The 18,482-nt window shown below is 45.0% G+C and overlaps 1 protein-coding gene across 6 annotated transcripts in view; it reads left to right on the forward strand.

The window, feature by feature from the left end:
• LOC118367351 (protein eva-1 homolog B-like) overlaps positions 1–3,156 on the forward strand; it is a 45,275-nt gene extending 42,119 nt beyond the window's left edge. For all 6 annotated transcript variants that reach the window (XM_035750717.2, XM_035750720.2, XM_035750716.2 and 3 more), the window contains 2 exons: positions 1,035–1,134; positions 1,344–3,156. In XM_035750717.2, coding sequence (XP_035606610.1) covers positions 1,068–1,134; positions 1,344–1,774 — 498 coding nt within the window. In that variant the 5' untranslated portion in view covers positions 1,035–1,067 and the 3' untranslated portion in view covers positions 1,775–3,156. The remainder of the gene's footprint in view (positions 1–1,034; positions 1,135–1,343) is intronic.
• The last annotated feature ends 15,326 nt before the right edge of the window (positions 3,157–18,482 follow it).

Genomic DNA, 18,482 nt, shown 5'->3' on the forward strand with positions numbered 1-18,482 from the left:
CACCCACCCAAAGACATGTGTGACCAACCGGCTCGATTCGGTCCAGTGTAGCAAAATTTGAAATTGTGTTTTTTTTTTACGTTGGATAAAAGTAGACTCAGAGCTAGAAAATTGTATATCATACACTACAGTTGAGGAACAATGTGAAAGTAATTCTGCTTTGAAAGTTGATTAACTTGTAACCACAATTTTGAGAAAATGTCACTTGAATGTTACTATGGAGAAATGCTGTGGTCAGTGTGTTTGGCGCGATAGCAAACGAGAAAACATCTAGTGTGGCACTAGAGGCATTCGTAAAACACTTTAAATACATTGTAAAGGGGAGGGTAATTATGGGGGCTTGTGGTAGCAGAAGGGTTTCGGTGGGGGGCATGAGGGTAACATGAGGGTAGCTGTGGGGTGCATGAGGGTAGCATGAGGGTAGCTGTGTGGAACATGAGGGTAGCATGAGGGTAGGTGTGGGCTGCATGATGGTAGCACAAGGGTAGCTGTGGGTTGCATAAGGGTAGCATGAGGGTAGCTGTGGGGTGCATGAGGGTAGCATGAGGGTAGCTGCGGGGTGCATGAGGGTAGCATGTGTCTTTTGGCCAAACCTCATTGTGTCAGTTTGTTTGAGGGTGTGTGGAAGTTTCTGTGATACATTGTGGGAATAACTGAATTCATGCATGAGGATAGCTGTGTGGAACATGAGGGTAGCATGAGGGTAGGTGTGGGGTGCATGAGGGTAGCATGAGGGTAGCTGTGGGGTGCATGAGGGTAGCTGTGGGGTGCATGAGGGTAGCATGAGGGTAGCTGTGGGGTGCATGAGGGTAGCATGAGGGTAGCTGTGGGGTGCATGAGGGTAGCATGTGTCTTTTGGCCAAACCTCATTGTGTCAGTTTGTTTGAGGGTGTGTGGAAGTTTCTGTGATACATGGTGGGAATACCTGAATTCATGCATACATTAATGCAGACAGTACTTGGCATTGCATGCATGGCATAGTAGTTGAGATCGCAAGGAATTCTGATGCAGTGTGTTGTGTTTATTCGTATTAGGTATAAGAACGGGCTACTGGACATATCGTCAGCATGGATGCAAAGAGGAAAGAGATGGACCTCCTCAGCAACAGCCTAGCTGCCTACGCACACATCAAAGGTCAGTCAATCAATCAATCACTTTAACAACAGCAGTTGTCACATTGCTTTTAAAGTACCACAAAATGAATCAATGAAACAAAATTGCCAATGTGCCAGTCATACATAACAATATTGATTTAGGCTACTAGCACAATTACTTTTTGACATATTGTGGTGTTTTTTTAAAATCCTAGGTGAATTTACCAATGATCTTTTTCTGTCCTGTAGAGAACCCGGAGAGCTTTGGGCTGTACTTTGTAATCGGGGTTTGTTTCGGCCTGGTCCTCACCCTCTGCCTCCTGGTCATCCGTATCTCCTGCAAGCCCCGCACCAACATACCGGCCTCCACGCCCGAGAAGAAACACTTAAAGGATTTCAGTGAGGACGAATGTGATGAAGATAGCGAGGATGAGGAAGAGGAGGGTGACGTCGAAGCACCCGCCCCCCTACCCACCACAGAGATTCCCATTGGCAACCACCACAACCACAGCCAATCGGACGGGACACTGAGTGTTAACGTGTTCACGTCGGCCGAGGAGCTGGAGCGGGCGCAGCGATTGGAGGAGAGGGAGCGAATCATACGGGAGATCTGGAGGAATGGGCAGCCTGATATCCTGGGTTCAGGAACAGGCACTATAGGTCGGGTGCACTACTACTAACGCCCAGTACTACGGGACCACTGAATAGACATACTATATAGAACTATGGTGCTATGGAATCAGGGGTACACTGTGGTCCACACCCGCCAAAGACAGACTTAGAATCAGACCTCTGGGTGGGTCAGTTCCCTGAGGGAGACCTTACGATTCCTTTGGGGTGTTATTGATGCTGTTGCATACAGGCAGGTCACAAATGGCGTGCTACTTCAATCTGGTGTGTATTCAGTGATGTGAAATGTTCTGAACGTTGCAGATAGAAATAGAATGATTAGAGCGTACACAATTCCCTATTCTACCTGAAAGACAATCATATCTGTTCTACACGATACGTTTCTATCTGAACGCTCTGTAACGTGACATCCCTCTGAACAGGCCCCTGAAGTGTAAGTCTTGACTCTAACACGATGTGATAGTGGTGTGCTGTGTGAATGTATTTCCCCCATCAACATTTGTCACCTACTATCACTGCCATAATGGAGTTACACCACAAGGCACCTTTGAGACCAGTTCTGCTGCTTTGTGATCTAGGCATGTTGAATGGGAACATTTATCATAATTGGAGTCTACAGTGTAGAGAGATGCCTGAATAAAGTATTGCCCTTAGAAAAGCACAAAGGGAGTAAGGAAGGACTAATACAGCTATTGATAAATAGCCAGAGATACTGTAGGGAGTCAGGACCAAGTATTTTGCAATGAGAGGTCACTTCCTTTTGTTTGCTATGGGGCCATGTTTCCCTCAACACATTGGTGAGTTTACAGCGGGACAGCTCCGTGAACTGTTTGTCATTATATTAGGAAATTATCCTCAAGTGGTCTTGGAACCTTCTGTGAGGAAATTGCTTCGCCTAAGTAAGAAAATAGAAATAGATTCAGTGGGACCATTTTTCACCTGATGTTAAGTCATTTTGGAATTGGGCTGCTCAGTTTGCTCAGTTTATGGACACAGTTTTAGGCTGTTTTAGAGAACCAATTACACTTGGGGAAATTAAATAATTAAAGTGTTAAACTCGAAAGGCCTTGTGGTTGTTTCTGTTACACATAATGTCTTTTAGACAAACAATACTCTTCCTTATTAAAATGTCCCTGGGCTATGTATTTTGAATATACTGTACAATATAAAGATTGTCTAGGGGTGAAATTTAACAACTGAAAGACCTCAGTTGAGCCATTTAATTACAATGGATTGTAAGGTCACTCGTTGTTAATTGTTCATCTTAACCAATTGCTACCATGTGTGCCTTGAAATGTTAAATAGATGTGATTTTTATAATACAATATCTTGAAAACTTGTTTGCTAAATGTTTTGGCAAAACCCAGTGTTCTATCTAAACTAAATAAAGTCTTATTTTATTGTCTGAAATAAAACACAGGACAAAAGGATATTTGATTGCCAACAGATTCATGTTGAACATGTTGAACATGAATAACACAATCTGCGTTTGTATCTTTGGTATGATCATTATCCAGTTTGGTTCTCTTGGGCTTTAGCTGTACAGGTTACTAACCAAATAAAGACCTGGCCCTCCAACTGGGCACAGACATCAATTCAACATCTATTCCACGTTGGTTCAACGTAATTCAATTTAAATGATGTTGAACCAATGCAGTCATTTATATTGATCACGGCATTGTTGGGTTTACAGCTCGCAAGGAAGACAGTTCACTGTACTCGTGCGCGTGACATTAAAACTTGAATCTCGACACAACATAGATTCAACCAGTGTGTGATCAGTAGGTATGCTTTATATCCATTTTACTTTTTGGCCAACCTAGCAGCCAGAAGCCTTAGAGCTAGAGTCTGACTGTGCTGGACACCAATGTATTGAGAGGCCAGGCCAACGTTGCGAGGAGGAAGGCATTGCTTGTAAAGGAAACCAGCCAAGAACTTCTGAAACATGTCTTAAACCTCCTCGAAGTACACAATGTGCTGGAAAAGCAGACAGGGTAGCAGGTTTGCCTTGGCAAGGTTTTCTCCGTTGAGGTCAGGGCTAAACCCTTATGTGGCCAAGGTCCAAGCTACATATAATGACATGGAGGTCTGGACCTCTGGATTAAAAAAAAATAAAAAATACTATAACTCTCAACTTGCTGATGAGAGTTATAGTAGAATACACAAGGTGCAATTTCAAAACTTCGTTGTGCATCAGCAGTTTTCCTCTTGTTATATGTCATTCACTGACAGTCACTCAATTAGCCCATATCAGTTAAAACATTTTCGATTGGTAAATTACTATAGTTAGTCTAGCTAGCTATCTAAACTTGAAGTTATCATGGTCAAATGACCAACCGGGCACGATGGGCACGTCCCCAGGTGCCCTGACGTCCAGAGGGCCCACATTGTTTTTGTTAGTCACTGACTCAGATATCATATTAATGGCTGGATTCAATCAGTATCGCAGAAGTATCGCAGAAAATCGGCATTAAATAGTTAAGGTAATTTCCATCTGAGCTGACCAATTGAGCTCTCCACAACCGAGGGAACATTGCCTTTAATTGTCAATTGCGCTATAAAGCGGATCTTCAGTGCTACGGACTGAATAGAGCCCTAACATGGCATAAGTCATTAGTCCGGCTGATACCTAACTCTGGAAAGGCTCTTTTGATTATTGTCAGCACGATGCGTCGATAATGAAGGGGGCTGTGCTTCTATACTGATTGGTGCCCCTCTGTGTCTTCCTCACTCATACACCCACTTGGAATGCCACTGAGGGCCGCCCCCTTCTAATACAACTGTTGGGTTTTGAAATCCAAACAATGTGAGGTCTCAACTGAAACAACCAATCAAAGCTTAGCCAGAAATAAGTACAACTCTGTGTGAATACTGCATATACAACGGCCTCCTGTCCAGACCAGTGTCAGCTCTCCCTCGCTGACCACGCGAGTCGCATCAGCCGGGCTAATAAATCATGGCAAAATGTGTAGAATTGCAGGAAATTAGCTTTAAAAGTGCAATAATGTCTCCACACCCCACAGACCTCACTAAAACGCAGGCCCTGGCTATGGCCCTGGGAAGGGACTGCAGAGATTTTGGAGATAAATGTTTTCTATCTTCCCTTGTTTCCAGATGAGAGGACAGGATTCTAAAGACAGGTAGGCCTAAATTGCATTTCAAATAGGTAAACTGCTTAGCCTAAATCGAATTTGATTTAGGTCTGTCTTCAATAAACTTTCCATTTAAATTTACAATAAATGTTCATTAAGATATTATGTTGATGATGATGATTATATAGCCATAATTTACATTGTGGGACAGCACTTCTAAATGATAACACTGACCTGGAGTCGGAGGAGTCTCTAATGTCCATTTGGGCATGCTGATTGGTTGAAATACCTTTTTTACGACGATGATGATGATGATGAGGAAGTTGTTGATGATGATAATGATGATGATGGTGGTGGAGGAGGTGGGGATGATTAAGATTATGGATTAAGAATGTGATGGTGATGTCGTGATGATGATTAGGACTATGCATTGCACTGTAAACAAAATATATTATTATTTTCAGTTACGTGGTGGGCTATTCCTCAGCGTTGTGATCGCATCCCTGTGATCACCACTCCTGCCGTGAGTGCATGGATTAGATCATAGACGATGGCTTCCGCGACATCGAGGGGCTTTGCTCAAGTCCCAGTCCACAATGTAAATCAGTTATACTAAATGTGTAATCATGACTGCATATTTGTGCCTTTTTCTGAGTTTTTGTAACCTTTTCTCTTCCAATTCCATTTTTTGGGGAAATCATTGTTGGATAGCTTACTGTGTAGTAGTCCTAGAGGTCACAATCAATTAAATGAATATATCTTAATATAACAATTCAGCTGAACTCCATTCAATACAAACAACTACTTCAGAATACTAACAAACAGGGCTTAAGCTATATGATGGACTGTCCCAAAGGTCAGTGTCAAAAGTAACAGTCAGTATCTGGTGTGGCCACCAGCTGCATTAAGTACTGCAGTGCATCTTCTCCTCATGGACTGCACCAGATTTGCCAGTTCTTGCTGGGAGATGTTACCCCACTGTTCCAACAAGGCACCTGCAAGTTCCCAGACATTTCTGGGGGGAATGGCCCTAGCCCTCACCCTCTGATCCAACAGGTCCCAGATGTGATCAATGGGATTGAGATCAGGGCTCTTCGCTGGCCATGGCAGAACACCGACATTCCTGTCTTGCAGGAAATCATGCACAGAACGAGCAGTATGGCTGGTGGCATTGTCATGCTGGAGGGTCATGTCAGGATGAGCCTGCAGGAAGGGTACCACATGAGGGGAAAGGATGCCTTCCCTGTAACGCACAGCGTTGAGATTGCCAGCAATGACAACAAGCTCAGTCTGATGATGCTGTGACACACCGCCCCAGACCATGACGAACCCTCCACCTCCAAATCGATCCATCTCCAGAGTACAGGCCTCGGTGTAATGCTCATTTCTTCGATGATATACGCAAATCCAATCCTCACCCCTTGTGAGACAAAACCGCAACTCGTCAGTGAAGAGCACTTTTTGCCAGTCCTGTCTGGTCTAGCGATGGTGGGTTTGTACCCATAGGCGACGTTGTTGCCGGTGAATTCTGGTGAGAACCTGCCTTACAACAGGCCTACAAGCCCTGTCCAGCCTCTCTCAGCCTATTGCGGACAGTCCGAGCACTGATGGAGGGATTGTGCAATCCTGGTGTAACTCGGGCAGTTGTTGTTGCCATCCTGTACCTGTACCACAGGTGTGATGTTCGGATGTACCGATCCTGTGCAGGTGTTGTTACACATGATCTGCCACTGCAATGACAATCAGCTGTCCGTCCTGTCTCCCTGTAGTGCTGTCTTAGGCGTCTCACAGTACGGACATTGCAATTTATTGCCCTGGCCACATCTGCTGTCCTCATGCCTCCTTGCAACATGCCTAAGTCACGTTCATGCAGATGAGCAGGGATCCTGGGCATCTTTCTTTTGGTGTTTTTCAGAGTCAATAGAAAGGCCTCTTTAGTTTCCTAAGTTTTCATAAATGTGACCTTAATTGCTTACCGTCTGTAAGCTGTTAGTGACTTAACGACCGTTCCACAGGTGCACGTTCATTAATTGTTTATGGTTCATTGAACAAGCATGGGAAACAGTTTAAACCCTTTACAATGAAGACCTGTGAAGTTATTTGGATTTTTATGAATTGTCCTGAATAGGGATGTTTCTTTTTTTGCTGAGTTTATATAGAGAAACAATCACAGACAAAATGGCCACCTTTCAACCTCTTTATTGGTGAAATTTCTGCATAATGTCAAGAGAAGGAGTTAGATGGACATGACACAGGTGAAACAGACAGAGGGGAATCCCCCCCCCCTTTTATGGTCTGAATCCAAGCTAGGAGGATGTTATGTTAGCTTTACTGGGGGGGAGCCTTGGCCTTGGAAGAGCTGCTCCATCTGGTCCTGGAAGTAATCGGCCAGAGGCTTGAACTGGGCCTGCATCTTGTTGACCAGGGCCATTAACTGGGCCTGCAGGTTGTCAGCCAGAGGACTGAACTGGGTCTGGATGTTGTCAGTCATGGGGTGGAAGTGGACCTGCTTCTTGATTTCACTGACGAAGGGCTTCTTCTGCTCATGGATCTTCTCAGCATGCTCCTGGATCTTGTCGGTCAGAGGCTTGACCTGAGCCTTACCCTCCTCCATGTAACCCATATGGGGAGAGTGACACACTTAGTGAGCCATTTTCCAAACGCTGTAGGCCCATGGAGCAAGCTAGCTTTATAGTGGACTCTATGGTACTGATGTGAAAACTGACATGTTGAGGAAAATGTAATATCCCTGACGAGTACAATGCTATGAATACATAAAATGAATAGCAATATAATTTGAATGTGTAATCTATTTAGAATTACTTGACATCTTAGTGTGGCTGATACCAGTAAACTGAAATTCCAATTCAATAATTGAAAAAGGGAATCTATTGTCAATGAGTTGACAAATTGAAAAGGATATGCTATTTATGTCAAATGTTTTTTTCTTGGCATTTTGGAATATTAAATTCTAATCACTTCTTGAATTCGTTGAGTTTAATTTGAATTGACCCCAACCCTGGTGTAAACCCTCTTCTAAAGAGCTAGTGCTCTATGAGTCCGCAATAGAAAGGTAAAGGTAATTTTCGATTTAGCCAAAATATGCAGCGTTTATCATGAATGTAGTCTCTGGTAAAGTGGGAACATTGCCTTTAAATTTCAATTACGCTGTAAAGCTGAACTTCCGCAATGCGGATTGAATAGAGCCCCTAGTCTTTATTACACAGCCATTGAACACTCATTTCTTAGAAAAAGACTGATAGTAACACAATGAACAACGCCTTTTCTACTTTTCAGGCCGGACCTTAGAACGGTAAGGGAGAGTGGGGTAAGTTGAGCCAAAGGGGTAAGTTGAGCCAAAGGGGTAAGTTGAGCCAAAGGGGTAAGTTGAGCCACAGCGGTAAGTTGAGCCACAGCGGTAAGTTGAGCCAAAGGGGTAAGTTGAGCCAAAGGGGTAAGTTGAGCCAAAGGGGTAAGTTGAGCCACCTTTGGTCCCATAAATGTATTTTTTACCAACTCAAATGAATTTATCGTGTTTGTCAGGCCCTGATCTGTTTCTCCTGTCCTTGTGCTTGTCTCCACCCTCCTCCAGGTGTAGCCCATCTTAATAACCATTATCCACTGGGTACTTATACCTGTGTTTTCTGTCTGTCTGTGAGTTTGTTTTGTTCCTCAAACCTACCACTGGGTTTCCCCTTGTGCATGCCATGTCTGTTTTCCCGGTTTTGTCCTTTCTGCTTGCCCGCCGACCTGTACCTTTGCCCTCTACTCTGGATTACTGACCTCTGCCTGACCTGACCTTGAGCCTGCCTGCCGTCCTGCACAGCTTGGACTATGATTGCTATAGACAGCTCGTAAGTCTCAGAAGCCTCAACCTTTTACTGCAGTGGGCTAAATCAGGGTCACACAGAGTGTTTCCTGGTGGTCTTAAACAAATCTACTTTGAAACAAAAGTATACACCTCACACACATGGTTATGGGCTTAAATCAAAAGAAGATATGTGTTCCATGTCAGATATAGCGTTGAAACATATTCAATTTTGAGTTTGCATCGCAATATTACAGTTTATATACATCACAGAAGACTGAAATATAACAAAACTGTTAACATAGAAACACTGGATTTTCAGGCGTTTAAAAACAATTCATGTTTAGTAATTATGAAATTGCAAACATATAACATTCCACCCATGAGGCCACTAGGTCATTTGACTGCAGGAACGGGCTACTTAACAGTCGCATAGTAGTAACGGTTATCTTAGAAGAAATGGGCATTGCATTGTTTTAAGGTTGTAAGTGGTGATGGATGACCTTTCAGGTGTCAGACATTGTTGTTGAATTTGCAATGTTCGGTTTGTTTAATGAAAAAAACAACTATGGACACTTACCACGGTCCGATCCCTGCTACATCAGACGAAGAGGAGGAAATCAGCCGTGACAGATTCACCCACCAAAACAGGACCAAGCAGCGTGGTGACAGACAGCGGCAGGAGGAGCAGCGCAATCAGGACTTCTGGACTTGGGAGGAGATCCTAGACGGGAAAGGACCCTGGACGCAGCCGGGGGAATATCGCCACCCCAAGACAGAGCTGGAGGCAGCCAAAGCGGAGAGGCGGTGGTTTGAAGAGGCAGCATGAAAGCAGGGCTGGAAGCCTGAGAGTCAGCCCCAAAAATGTATTGGAGGCGGCACACAGGAAGTGTGGCGAAGCCAGGTAGGAGACCTGCGCCAACTTCCTGTGCTCACCAGAGGGCGAGAGAGACCGGGCAGGCACCGGGTTATGCTGTGGAGCGCACGGTGTCACCAGTGCGGGTGCATAGCCCGGTGCGGTACATACCAGCTCCTCGCATCGGCCGGGCTAGAGGGGGCATCGAGCCAGGTGCCATGAAGCTGGCTCTATGCATCTGGTCTCCAGTGCGTCTCCTTGGGCCGGCGTACATAGTACCAGCCTTACGCATGGTGTCCCCGGTTCGCCTGCACAGCCCAGTGCGGGCTATTCCACCTCGCCGCACTGGCAGGGCGACCGGGAGCATTCAACCAGGTAAGGTTGGACAGGCTGCACAGTCCGGTCTATTCAGTGCCACCTCCACGCACCAGCCCTCCGGTGGCAGCTCCCCGTACCAGGCTTCCTGTGCGTGTCCAGAGCCCGGTACTCCTTGTTCCTCCTCCCCGCACTCACCCTGAGGTGCGTGTCCTCGGCCCAGTACCACCAGCGCCGGCACCATGCACCAGGCCTACAGTGTGTCTCGCCTGTCCAGCGCTGCTAGATCCTTCCTCCTCTCCAGTGCCGCTAGAGTCTCCCGCCTGTCCAGAACTGCTAGAGTCTCCCACCTGTCCATAGCCGCTAGAGTCTCCCGCCTGTCCAGAACTGCTAGAGTCTCCCACCTGTCCAGAGCTGCTAGAGTATCCCGCCTGTCCAGAGCTGCTAGAGTCTCTCGCCTGTCCAGAGCTGCTAGAGTATCCAGCCTGTCCAGAGCTGCTAGAGTCTCCCGCCTGTCTAGAGTTGCTAGAGTCTCCCACCAGAGCCGCCAGTCTGCAAGGATCCGCCAGAGCCGGCAGTCTGCAAGGAGCCGCCAGAGCCGCCAGTCTGCAAGGAGCCGCCAGAGCCGCCAGTCTGCAAGGAGCCGCCAGAGCTGCCAGTCTCCAAGGAGCCACCAGAGCCGCCAGAGCCGCAAGTCTGCAAGGAGCCGCCAGAGCCACCAGTCTGCATGGAGCCGCCAGAGCCGCCAGTCAGCCAGGATCTGCCAGAGCCGCCAGTCAGCCAGGATCTTCCAGAGTCGTCAGCCAGTCCGGAGCTGCCCTTCAGTCCTGAGCTGCCCCTCAGTCCTGAGCTGCCCCTCAGTCCTGAGCTGCCCTTTAGTCCCGAGCTGCCCCTCAGTCCCGAGCAGCCCCTCAGTCCCGAGCTGCCCCTCAGTCCGGAGCTGCCCCTCAGTCCAGTGGGGCCATTTTGTAGGGTTGCCAATCCTAGGTTGACGGCGAAGGTCGCTGTTCCTAGGAGGAGACTAAAAGAGGACAAAGACTATGGTGTGGTGGGGTCCACGTCCAGCGCCAGAGCCGCCACCATGGACAGACGCCCACCCAAACCCTCCCCTATAAGTTTAGGTGTGCGGTCCGCACCTTTGGGGGTGGTACTGTCACACCCTGACCTTAGTATTCCTTGTTTTCCTTGATAGTTTGGTTAGGTCAGGGTGTGACATGGGTGATGTATGTGTTTTCTCCTTGTCTAGGGGTTTTGTATGTTTATGGGGCTGTCTCCTATCTAGGTATATTGTATGTCTATGGTTGCCTAGATTGGTTCTCAATTAGAGGCAGCTGTCTATCGTTGTCTCTGATTGGGAACCATATTTAGGGAGCCATATTCTTCAGACGAAGAGGAGGAAATCAGCCGTGACAGCAACATTTGATAGAGGTTCCCAGGGATGTTCCATGACATAGCTATAACGTTTTCTCCATTAATGTACCTAACATTGTAGCAACGTTAACTGTTTGCTGGGTTTGACTAATACTGATTATTCAACTGGTGAAGAAAAACACATGAAAGAAAACAATCAATGAATGAGACAAAGATTAGTTTCAAAATGTTAAGATGAGGAAACTCCAATTAGGATGGGCCACACAGAGAACCACAACACTGGGTGGGAAAGGTGTCTGACTCGCCCACTGAAAGGATCTGAACATTGTAGAAAGGGTTAACTGTAATTTGTGGTTCAGTGACTGATTTGGGAAAACACCACTTCAAAAAGAATTAACGCGACAGCAGCACACACGCCCTATTCCTCCCCAATGTAACTGGTTAACCCCTTCATGTTGTTCACCAACCCAAATATAATTCTATAGACTAGCATAATAGGCACATTTGCAATTGAGAATCAAATCAAAATGTCACAAACCATACATCTCTGGAGTTCAATTGTTCAATCATTGGAAAAACAAACCATGGCCCTGTTTGAATCATTTTGGAATGCATCCTTCTTTCCTCATTTCCTGGAGGTAAGCACAGATTTATAAGTGATTGGATAGGTGGAAGCAAGGTTACCGCCCTATTAATTTCACCAATGCAACCAAGTCAGATCTGTGATTACTTCAAGGAAGATAGGACGGAAGTTTTGTAGCTTCCACCAATATAATTGTCTGCATCATTTCCAATCCCCCATATATAGTGTATAGAGCCCTTGACCTTTTTCACATTTTGTTGCGTTACAGCCTTATTCTAAAGAACCCTCAGCAATCTACACACAATACCCCATAATGACGAAGCAAAAACAAGTTGTTTTTTTGCAAATGTATAAAAATAAAAAAATTAAATAACTTATTTACATAAGTATTCAGACCCTTTGCTATGAGACTCGAAATTGAGCTCAGGTGCATCCTGTTTCCATTGATCATCCTTGAGATGTTTCTACAATTTGACTGGAGTCCACCTGTGATAAATTAAATTGATTGAACATGATTTGGAAAGGCACACGCCTGTCTATGTAAGGTCACACAGTTGACAGTGCATGTTAGAAAAAAAACAAGCAACGAGGTCGAAGGAATTGTCCGTAGAGCTCCGAGACAGGATTGTGTCGAGACACAGATCTGGGGAAGGGTACCAAAAATATCTGCAGCATTGAAGGTCCCCAAGAACATAATGGCCTCCATCATTGTTAAATGGAAGAAGTAAGGAACCACCAAGACTCTTCCTAGAGCTGGCTGCCTGGCCAAACTGATCAATTGAGGGAGAAGGGCCATAGTTAGGGAGGTGAAAAAGAACCCGATGGTCACTCTGACAGGGCTCCAGAGTTCCTCTGTGGAGATGGGGAAAACTTCCAGAAGGACAACCATCTCTGCAGCACCCCAACAATCAGGTCTTTACGGTAGACTGGCCAGAAGTGGTCTGATGAAACCAAGATTGAACTCTTTGACCTGAATACCAAGCATCACATCTGGAGGAAACCTGGCACCATCCCTACATGGTGGTGGCAGCATCATGCTGTGGGGATGTTTTTCAGCGGCAGGGGCTAAGAGACTAGTCAGGGTCGAGGCAAAGAGCAAAGGACAGAGAGCTCCTTGATGACAATCTGCTCCAGAGTGCTCAGGACCTCAGAGTGGGGGCGAAGGTTCACCTTCCAACAGGACAATGATCCTAAGCACACAGCCAAGACAACACTTAAGGACAAGTCTCTGAATGTCCTTGAGTGGCCCAGCCAGAGCCTGGACTCCGATCGAACATCTCTGGAGAGACCTGAAAATAGCTGTGCAGCAACGCTCCCCATCCAACCTGACGGAACTTGAGAGGATCTGCAGAGAAGAATGGGAGAAACTCCCCAAATATAGGTGTGCCAAGCTTGTAGCGCCATAGCGAAGAAGACTCAAGGCTGTAATTGCTGCCAAAAGGTGCTTCAACAAAGAACTGAGTAAAGGGTCTGAATGCTTATATAAATGTGATATTTCTATTTTTTAATTCGCAAACATTTCTAAAAACCTGTTTTTGCTTTGCCATTATGGAGTGTTGTGTGTAGTTTGAGGGAAAGGGAAACATTTTTTCATAAAAAATGTAATACATTTTAGAATAAAGCTGTAACCTAGAAACATTTGGAAAAAGTCAAGGGATTTGAATACTGTACATACCCCACATATACATATATACACCCGTCCAGCATCACTACTCTGGATGGTTCGGACTTAGAATATGTGGACAACTACAAATACCTAGGTGCCTGGCTAGACTGTAAACTCTCCTCCAGACTCACATTAAACATCTCCAATCCAAAATTAAATCTAGAATCTGCTTCCCATTTCTCAACAAAGCATCCTTCACTCATGCTGCCAAACATTCCCTCGTAAAACTGACCATCCTACCGATCCTCAACTTCGACGATGTCATTTATAAAATAGCCTCCAACACTCTACTCAACAAATTGGATGCAGTCTATCACAGTGCCATCCATTTTGTCACCAAAGCCCCATATACTACCCACCACTGGGACCTGTACGCTTTCGTTGGCTGGCTCTCGCTTCATACTCGTCGCCAAACCCACTGGCTCCAGGTCATCTACAAGTCTCTGCTAGGTAAAACCCCGCCATATCTCAGCTCACTGGTCACCATAGCAGCACCCACCCGTAGCACGCGCTCCAGCAGGTATATCTCACTGGTCACCCCGAAGCCAGTTCTTCCTTTGGCCGCCTCTCCTTCCAGTTCTCTGCTGCCAATGACTGGAACGAACTGCAAAAATCACTAAAGCTGGAGACTCTTACCTCCCTCACTAGCTTTAAGCACCAGCTGTCAGATCAGCTCACAGATCACTGCACCTGTACATAGCTCATCTTTAAACTAGCCCATCCAATCTACCTCACCCCCATACTATATTTATTTATTTATCTTGCTCCTTTGCATCCCAGTATCTCTACTTGCACATTCATCTTCTGCACATTCTACCATTCCAGTGTTTAATTGCTTTAATTGCCACCGTGGTCTATTTATTGCCTTACCTCTCTTATCCTACCTCATTTGCACATGCTGTATATAGTTTTTTTCTACTGTATTATTGATTGTATGTTTGTTTATTCCATGTGTAACTCTGTGCTGTTGTATGTGTCGAACTGCTTTCCTTTATCTTGGCCAAGTCGCCTACCTACCAGCCTACCTGGTTAAATAAAGGTGAAATAAAAATAAATAAAATACTACCAGTTTGGGGTGTCAGGTAACCTAGTGGTTAGAGCATTGGGCCAGTAACCGAAAGGTTGCTAGATCAAATCCCCCGATCTGACAAGGTCAAATCTGCCGTTCTGCCCCTGAACAAAGCAGTTAACCCACAATTTCTTATTAAATAAGAATTTGTTCTTAACTGACTTGCCTAGTTAAATCAAATAAAAAATTACATTTGGACACAGATACTCATTCAAGGGTCATCAAGGCAAAGGGTGCCTGTTTTGAAGAATCTCAAATATAAAATATATTTTGATTTGTTTAACACTATTTTGCTTACTTCATGATTCAATTTGTGTTATTTCATAGTTTTGATGTCTTCACTATCATTCTACATGTAGAAAATAGTTTTTTAAAATAAGAAATACCCTTGAATGAGTATGTCCAAACGTACATATATACTATATAGATGCAGTATACACATATTTATCAAATGTATTTTCCTGTATTATTTTTTGCTAACCCTACCACCCTTCCCTAATTGGAGTAAACTAATTGACAGCGACACTTAGGCTTCTACTTCCAGCTTATGCATACTACATACATTATACATACATTTTACATTTACGTTTAAGTCATTTAGCAGACGCTCTTATCCAGAGCGACTTACAAATTGGTGCATTCACCTTATGACATCCAGTGGAACAGCCACTTTACAATAGTGCATCTAAATCTTTTAAGGGGCGGGGAGAAGGATTCCTTTATCCTATCCTATCCTAGGTATTCCTTAAAGAGGTGGGGTTTCAGGTGTCTCCGGAAGGTGGTGATTGACTCCGCTGTCCTGGCGTCGTGAGGGAGTGTGTTCCACCATTGGGGAGCCAGAGCAGCGAACAGTTTTGACTGAGCTGAGCGGGAACTGTACTTCCTCAGTGGTAGGGAGGCGAGCAGGCCAGAGGTGGATGAACACAGTGCCCTTGTTTGGGTGTAGGGCCTGATCAGAGCCTGGAGGTACTGAGGTGCCGTTCCCCTCACAGCTCCGTAGGCAAGCACCATGGTCTTGTAGCGGATGCGAGCTTCAACTGGAAGCCAGTGGGAGAGCGGAGGAGCGGGGTGACGTGAGAGAACTTGGGAAGGTTGAACACCAGACGGGCTGCGGCGTTCTGGATGAGTTGTAGGGGTTTAATGGCACAGGCAGGGAGCCCAGCCAACAGCGAGTTGCAGTAATCCAGACGGGAGATGACAATTGCCTGGATTAGGACCTGCGCCGCTTCCTGTGTGAGGCAGGGTCGTACTCTGCGGATGTTGTAGAGCATGAACCTACAGGAACGGGCCGCCTTGATGTTAGTTGAGAACGACAGGGTGTTGTCCAGGATCACGCCAAGGTTCTTAGCGCTCTGGGAGGAGGACACAATGGAGTTGTCAACCGTGATGGCGAGATCATGGAACGGGCAGTCCTTCCCCGGGAGGAAGAGCAGCTCCGTCTTGCCGAGGTTCAGCTTGAGGTGGTGATCCGTCATCCACACTGATATGTCTGCCAGACATGCAGAGATGCGATTCGCCACCTGGTCATCAGAAGGGGGAAAGGGGGAAAGGAGAAGATTAATTGTGTGTCGTCTGCATAGCAATGATAGGAGAGACCATGTGAGGTTATGACAGAGCCAAGTGACTTGGTGTATAGCGAGAATAGGAGAGGGCCTAGAACAGAGCCCTGGGGGACACCAGTGGTGAGAGCGCGTGGTGAGGAGACAGATTCTCGCCACGCCACCTGGTAGGAGCGACCTGTCAGGTAGGACGCAATCAAGCGTGGGCCGCGCCGGAGATGCCCAACTCGGAGAGGGTGGAGAGGAGGATCTGATGGTTCACAGTATCGAAGGCAGCCGATAGGTCTAGAAGGATGAGAGCAGAGGAGAGAGTTAGCTTTAGCAGTGCTTTTAGGACACAATCTATTTTACAATACTTAGATTTTGTTTGTTTTTAGTCCTGTTTTACTTCAACCCTCAACCTCTCCCATCTATTTCTGATGTCCATCCAGTTTGTTTTCTGTTTGACATACAGTTGAAGTCAGAAGTTTACATACACTTAGGTTGGAGTCATTAAAACTCGTTTTTCAACCACTCCACAAATTTCTTGTTAACAAACTACAGTTTTGTCAAGTCGGTTAAGACATCTACTTCATAACCTGAAAGGCCACTCAGCAAGAAAGAGGCCACTGCTCCAAAACCGCCATAAAAAAAAGCCAGACTACGGTTTGCAACTGCACATGGGGACATAGATCATACTTTTTGGAGAAATGTCCTCTGGTCTGATGAAACAAAAATAGAACTGTTTGGCCATAATGACCATCATTATGTTTGGAGGAAAAAGGGGGGTGCTTGCAAGCCGAAGAACACCATCCCAACCGTGAAGCACGGGGGTGGCAGCATCATGTTGTGGGGGTGCTTTGCTGCAGGAGGGACTGGTGCACTTCACAAAATAGATGGGATCATGCGGATAGAGGAAAATTATGTGGATATATTGAAGCAACATCTCAAGACATCAGTCAGGAAGTTAAAGCTTGGTCGCAAGTGGGTCATTCCAAATGGACTTAAGGATGGCTTAAGGACAACAAAGTCAAGTTATTGGAGTGGACATCACAAAGCCCTGACCTCAAGCCTATAGAACATTTGTGGGCAGAACTGAAAAAGCATGTGCGTGCAAGGAGGCCTACAAACCTGACTCAGTTACACCAGCTCTGTCAGGAGGAATGGGCCAAAATTCACCCAACTTAATTTGTGAAGCTTGTGGAAGGCTACCTGAAACGTTTGACCCAAGTTAAACAACTCAAAGGCAATGCTACCAAATACTAATTGAGTGTATGTAAACTTCTGACCCACTGGGAATGTGATGAAAGAAATTAAAGCTGAAATAAATCATTCTCTCTACTATTATTCTGACATTTCACATTCTTAAAATAAAGTGGTGATCCTAACTGACCTAAGACAGGGAATTTTTACTAGGATTAAATGTCAGAAATTGTGAAAAACGGAGCTTAAATGTATTTGGCTAAGGTGTATATAAACTTCCGACTTCAACTGTAAGCTTTTTGTGTGTTTGGAACATTTCAGGGATCTTTTATTTCTGATTATGAATCATGGGACCAACACATTACATGTTGCTTTTATATTTTTGTTCAGTATAGATGTGACATGCTAATAACAATGTCTTTTTATTTTATTTTTTACAATGTATCATTCTATGAAATAATAACATCTTAGGTTATGTGTGTTCACATTTCCATCCACTATTGTAGATTTCAACTGTATATTTTTAACTGTGCTGTTTCACTAAAGCTTTATAGTATATGAGGAAGGAATGATTGATAAAGGCATTCAAAATGGGCCCATGTCTTTTGAATGATATGTCAGTCACCAGTGACAACTGTACTGTTTGTGACTTGTGTCTCCTTATGAACACATTGACACATATTAAAAACGGGCTTTGTTGTCATTTCCTGGAGGTTCACCCGCTTAAGCTCGTGCCCTCTACTCATCCATCATTTCCCTTTCACAGAAACGAGGTAAAACTGTTCTCTTTCAGTCCGTATCAGACTCTTTTTTTTATTAAGGCTAATATTAGTTTACCTTTGAATCTCCTCCGTATCTTATTTCTGGCTCCGTGCCTCTTGCCGATACCATTTCTCTTCTCTCAAATCCCTCCTCTTTTACAGCAACTGTTTCCCTCCATAAAAAAAAAGATTGCTCTGGACTAATGAAAAGGCTGTCTATTGTCTCTTTGGTTGATTATGGAGTTTCATGAAGTTGCAAAATTGATGTGTTTCATGGAAATGCCTGTGCTGTTAACAGTTATGATTAATGACCTATCAAATGTGTTTTATGAAGTACCGTTTTCAGTTGTCTTTGCAGGTTCATACGGGTGAAGGATCACTTTCAATAGGCCTTATGTGAAATACATTATGAAAATACTGCCGTACCAACAAACCCTATTTATTTACTATAGTTTATTTCACGTTACACTAGCCGTTTTAGCCCGTGAGGGAATAT

This window comes from Oncorhynchus keta, chromosome 34, assembly GCF_023373465.1.
Source record: "Oncorhynchus keta strain PuntledgeMale-10-30-2019 chromosome 34, Oket_V2, whole genome shotgun sequence".
NCBI lineage: Eukaryota > Metazoa > Chordata > Actinopteri > Salmoniformes > Salmonidae > Oncorhynchus > Oncorhynchus keta.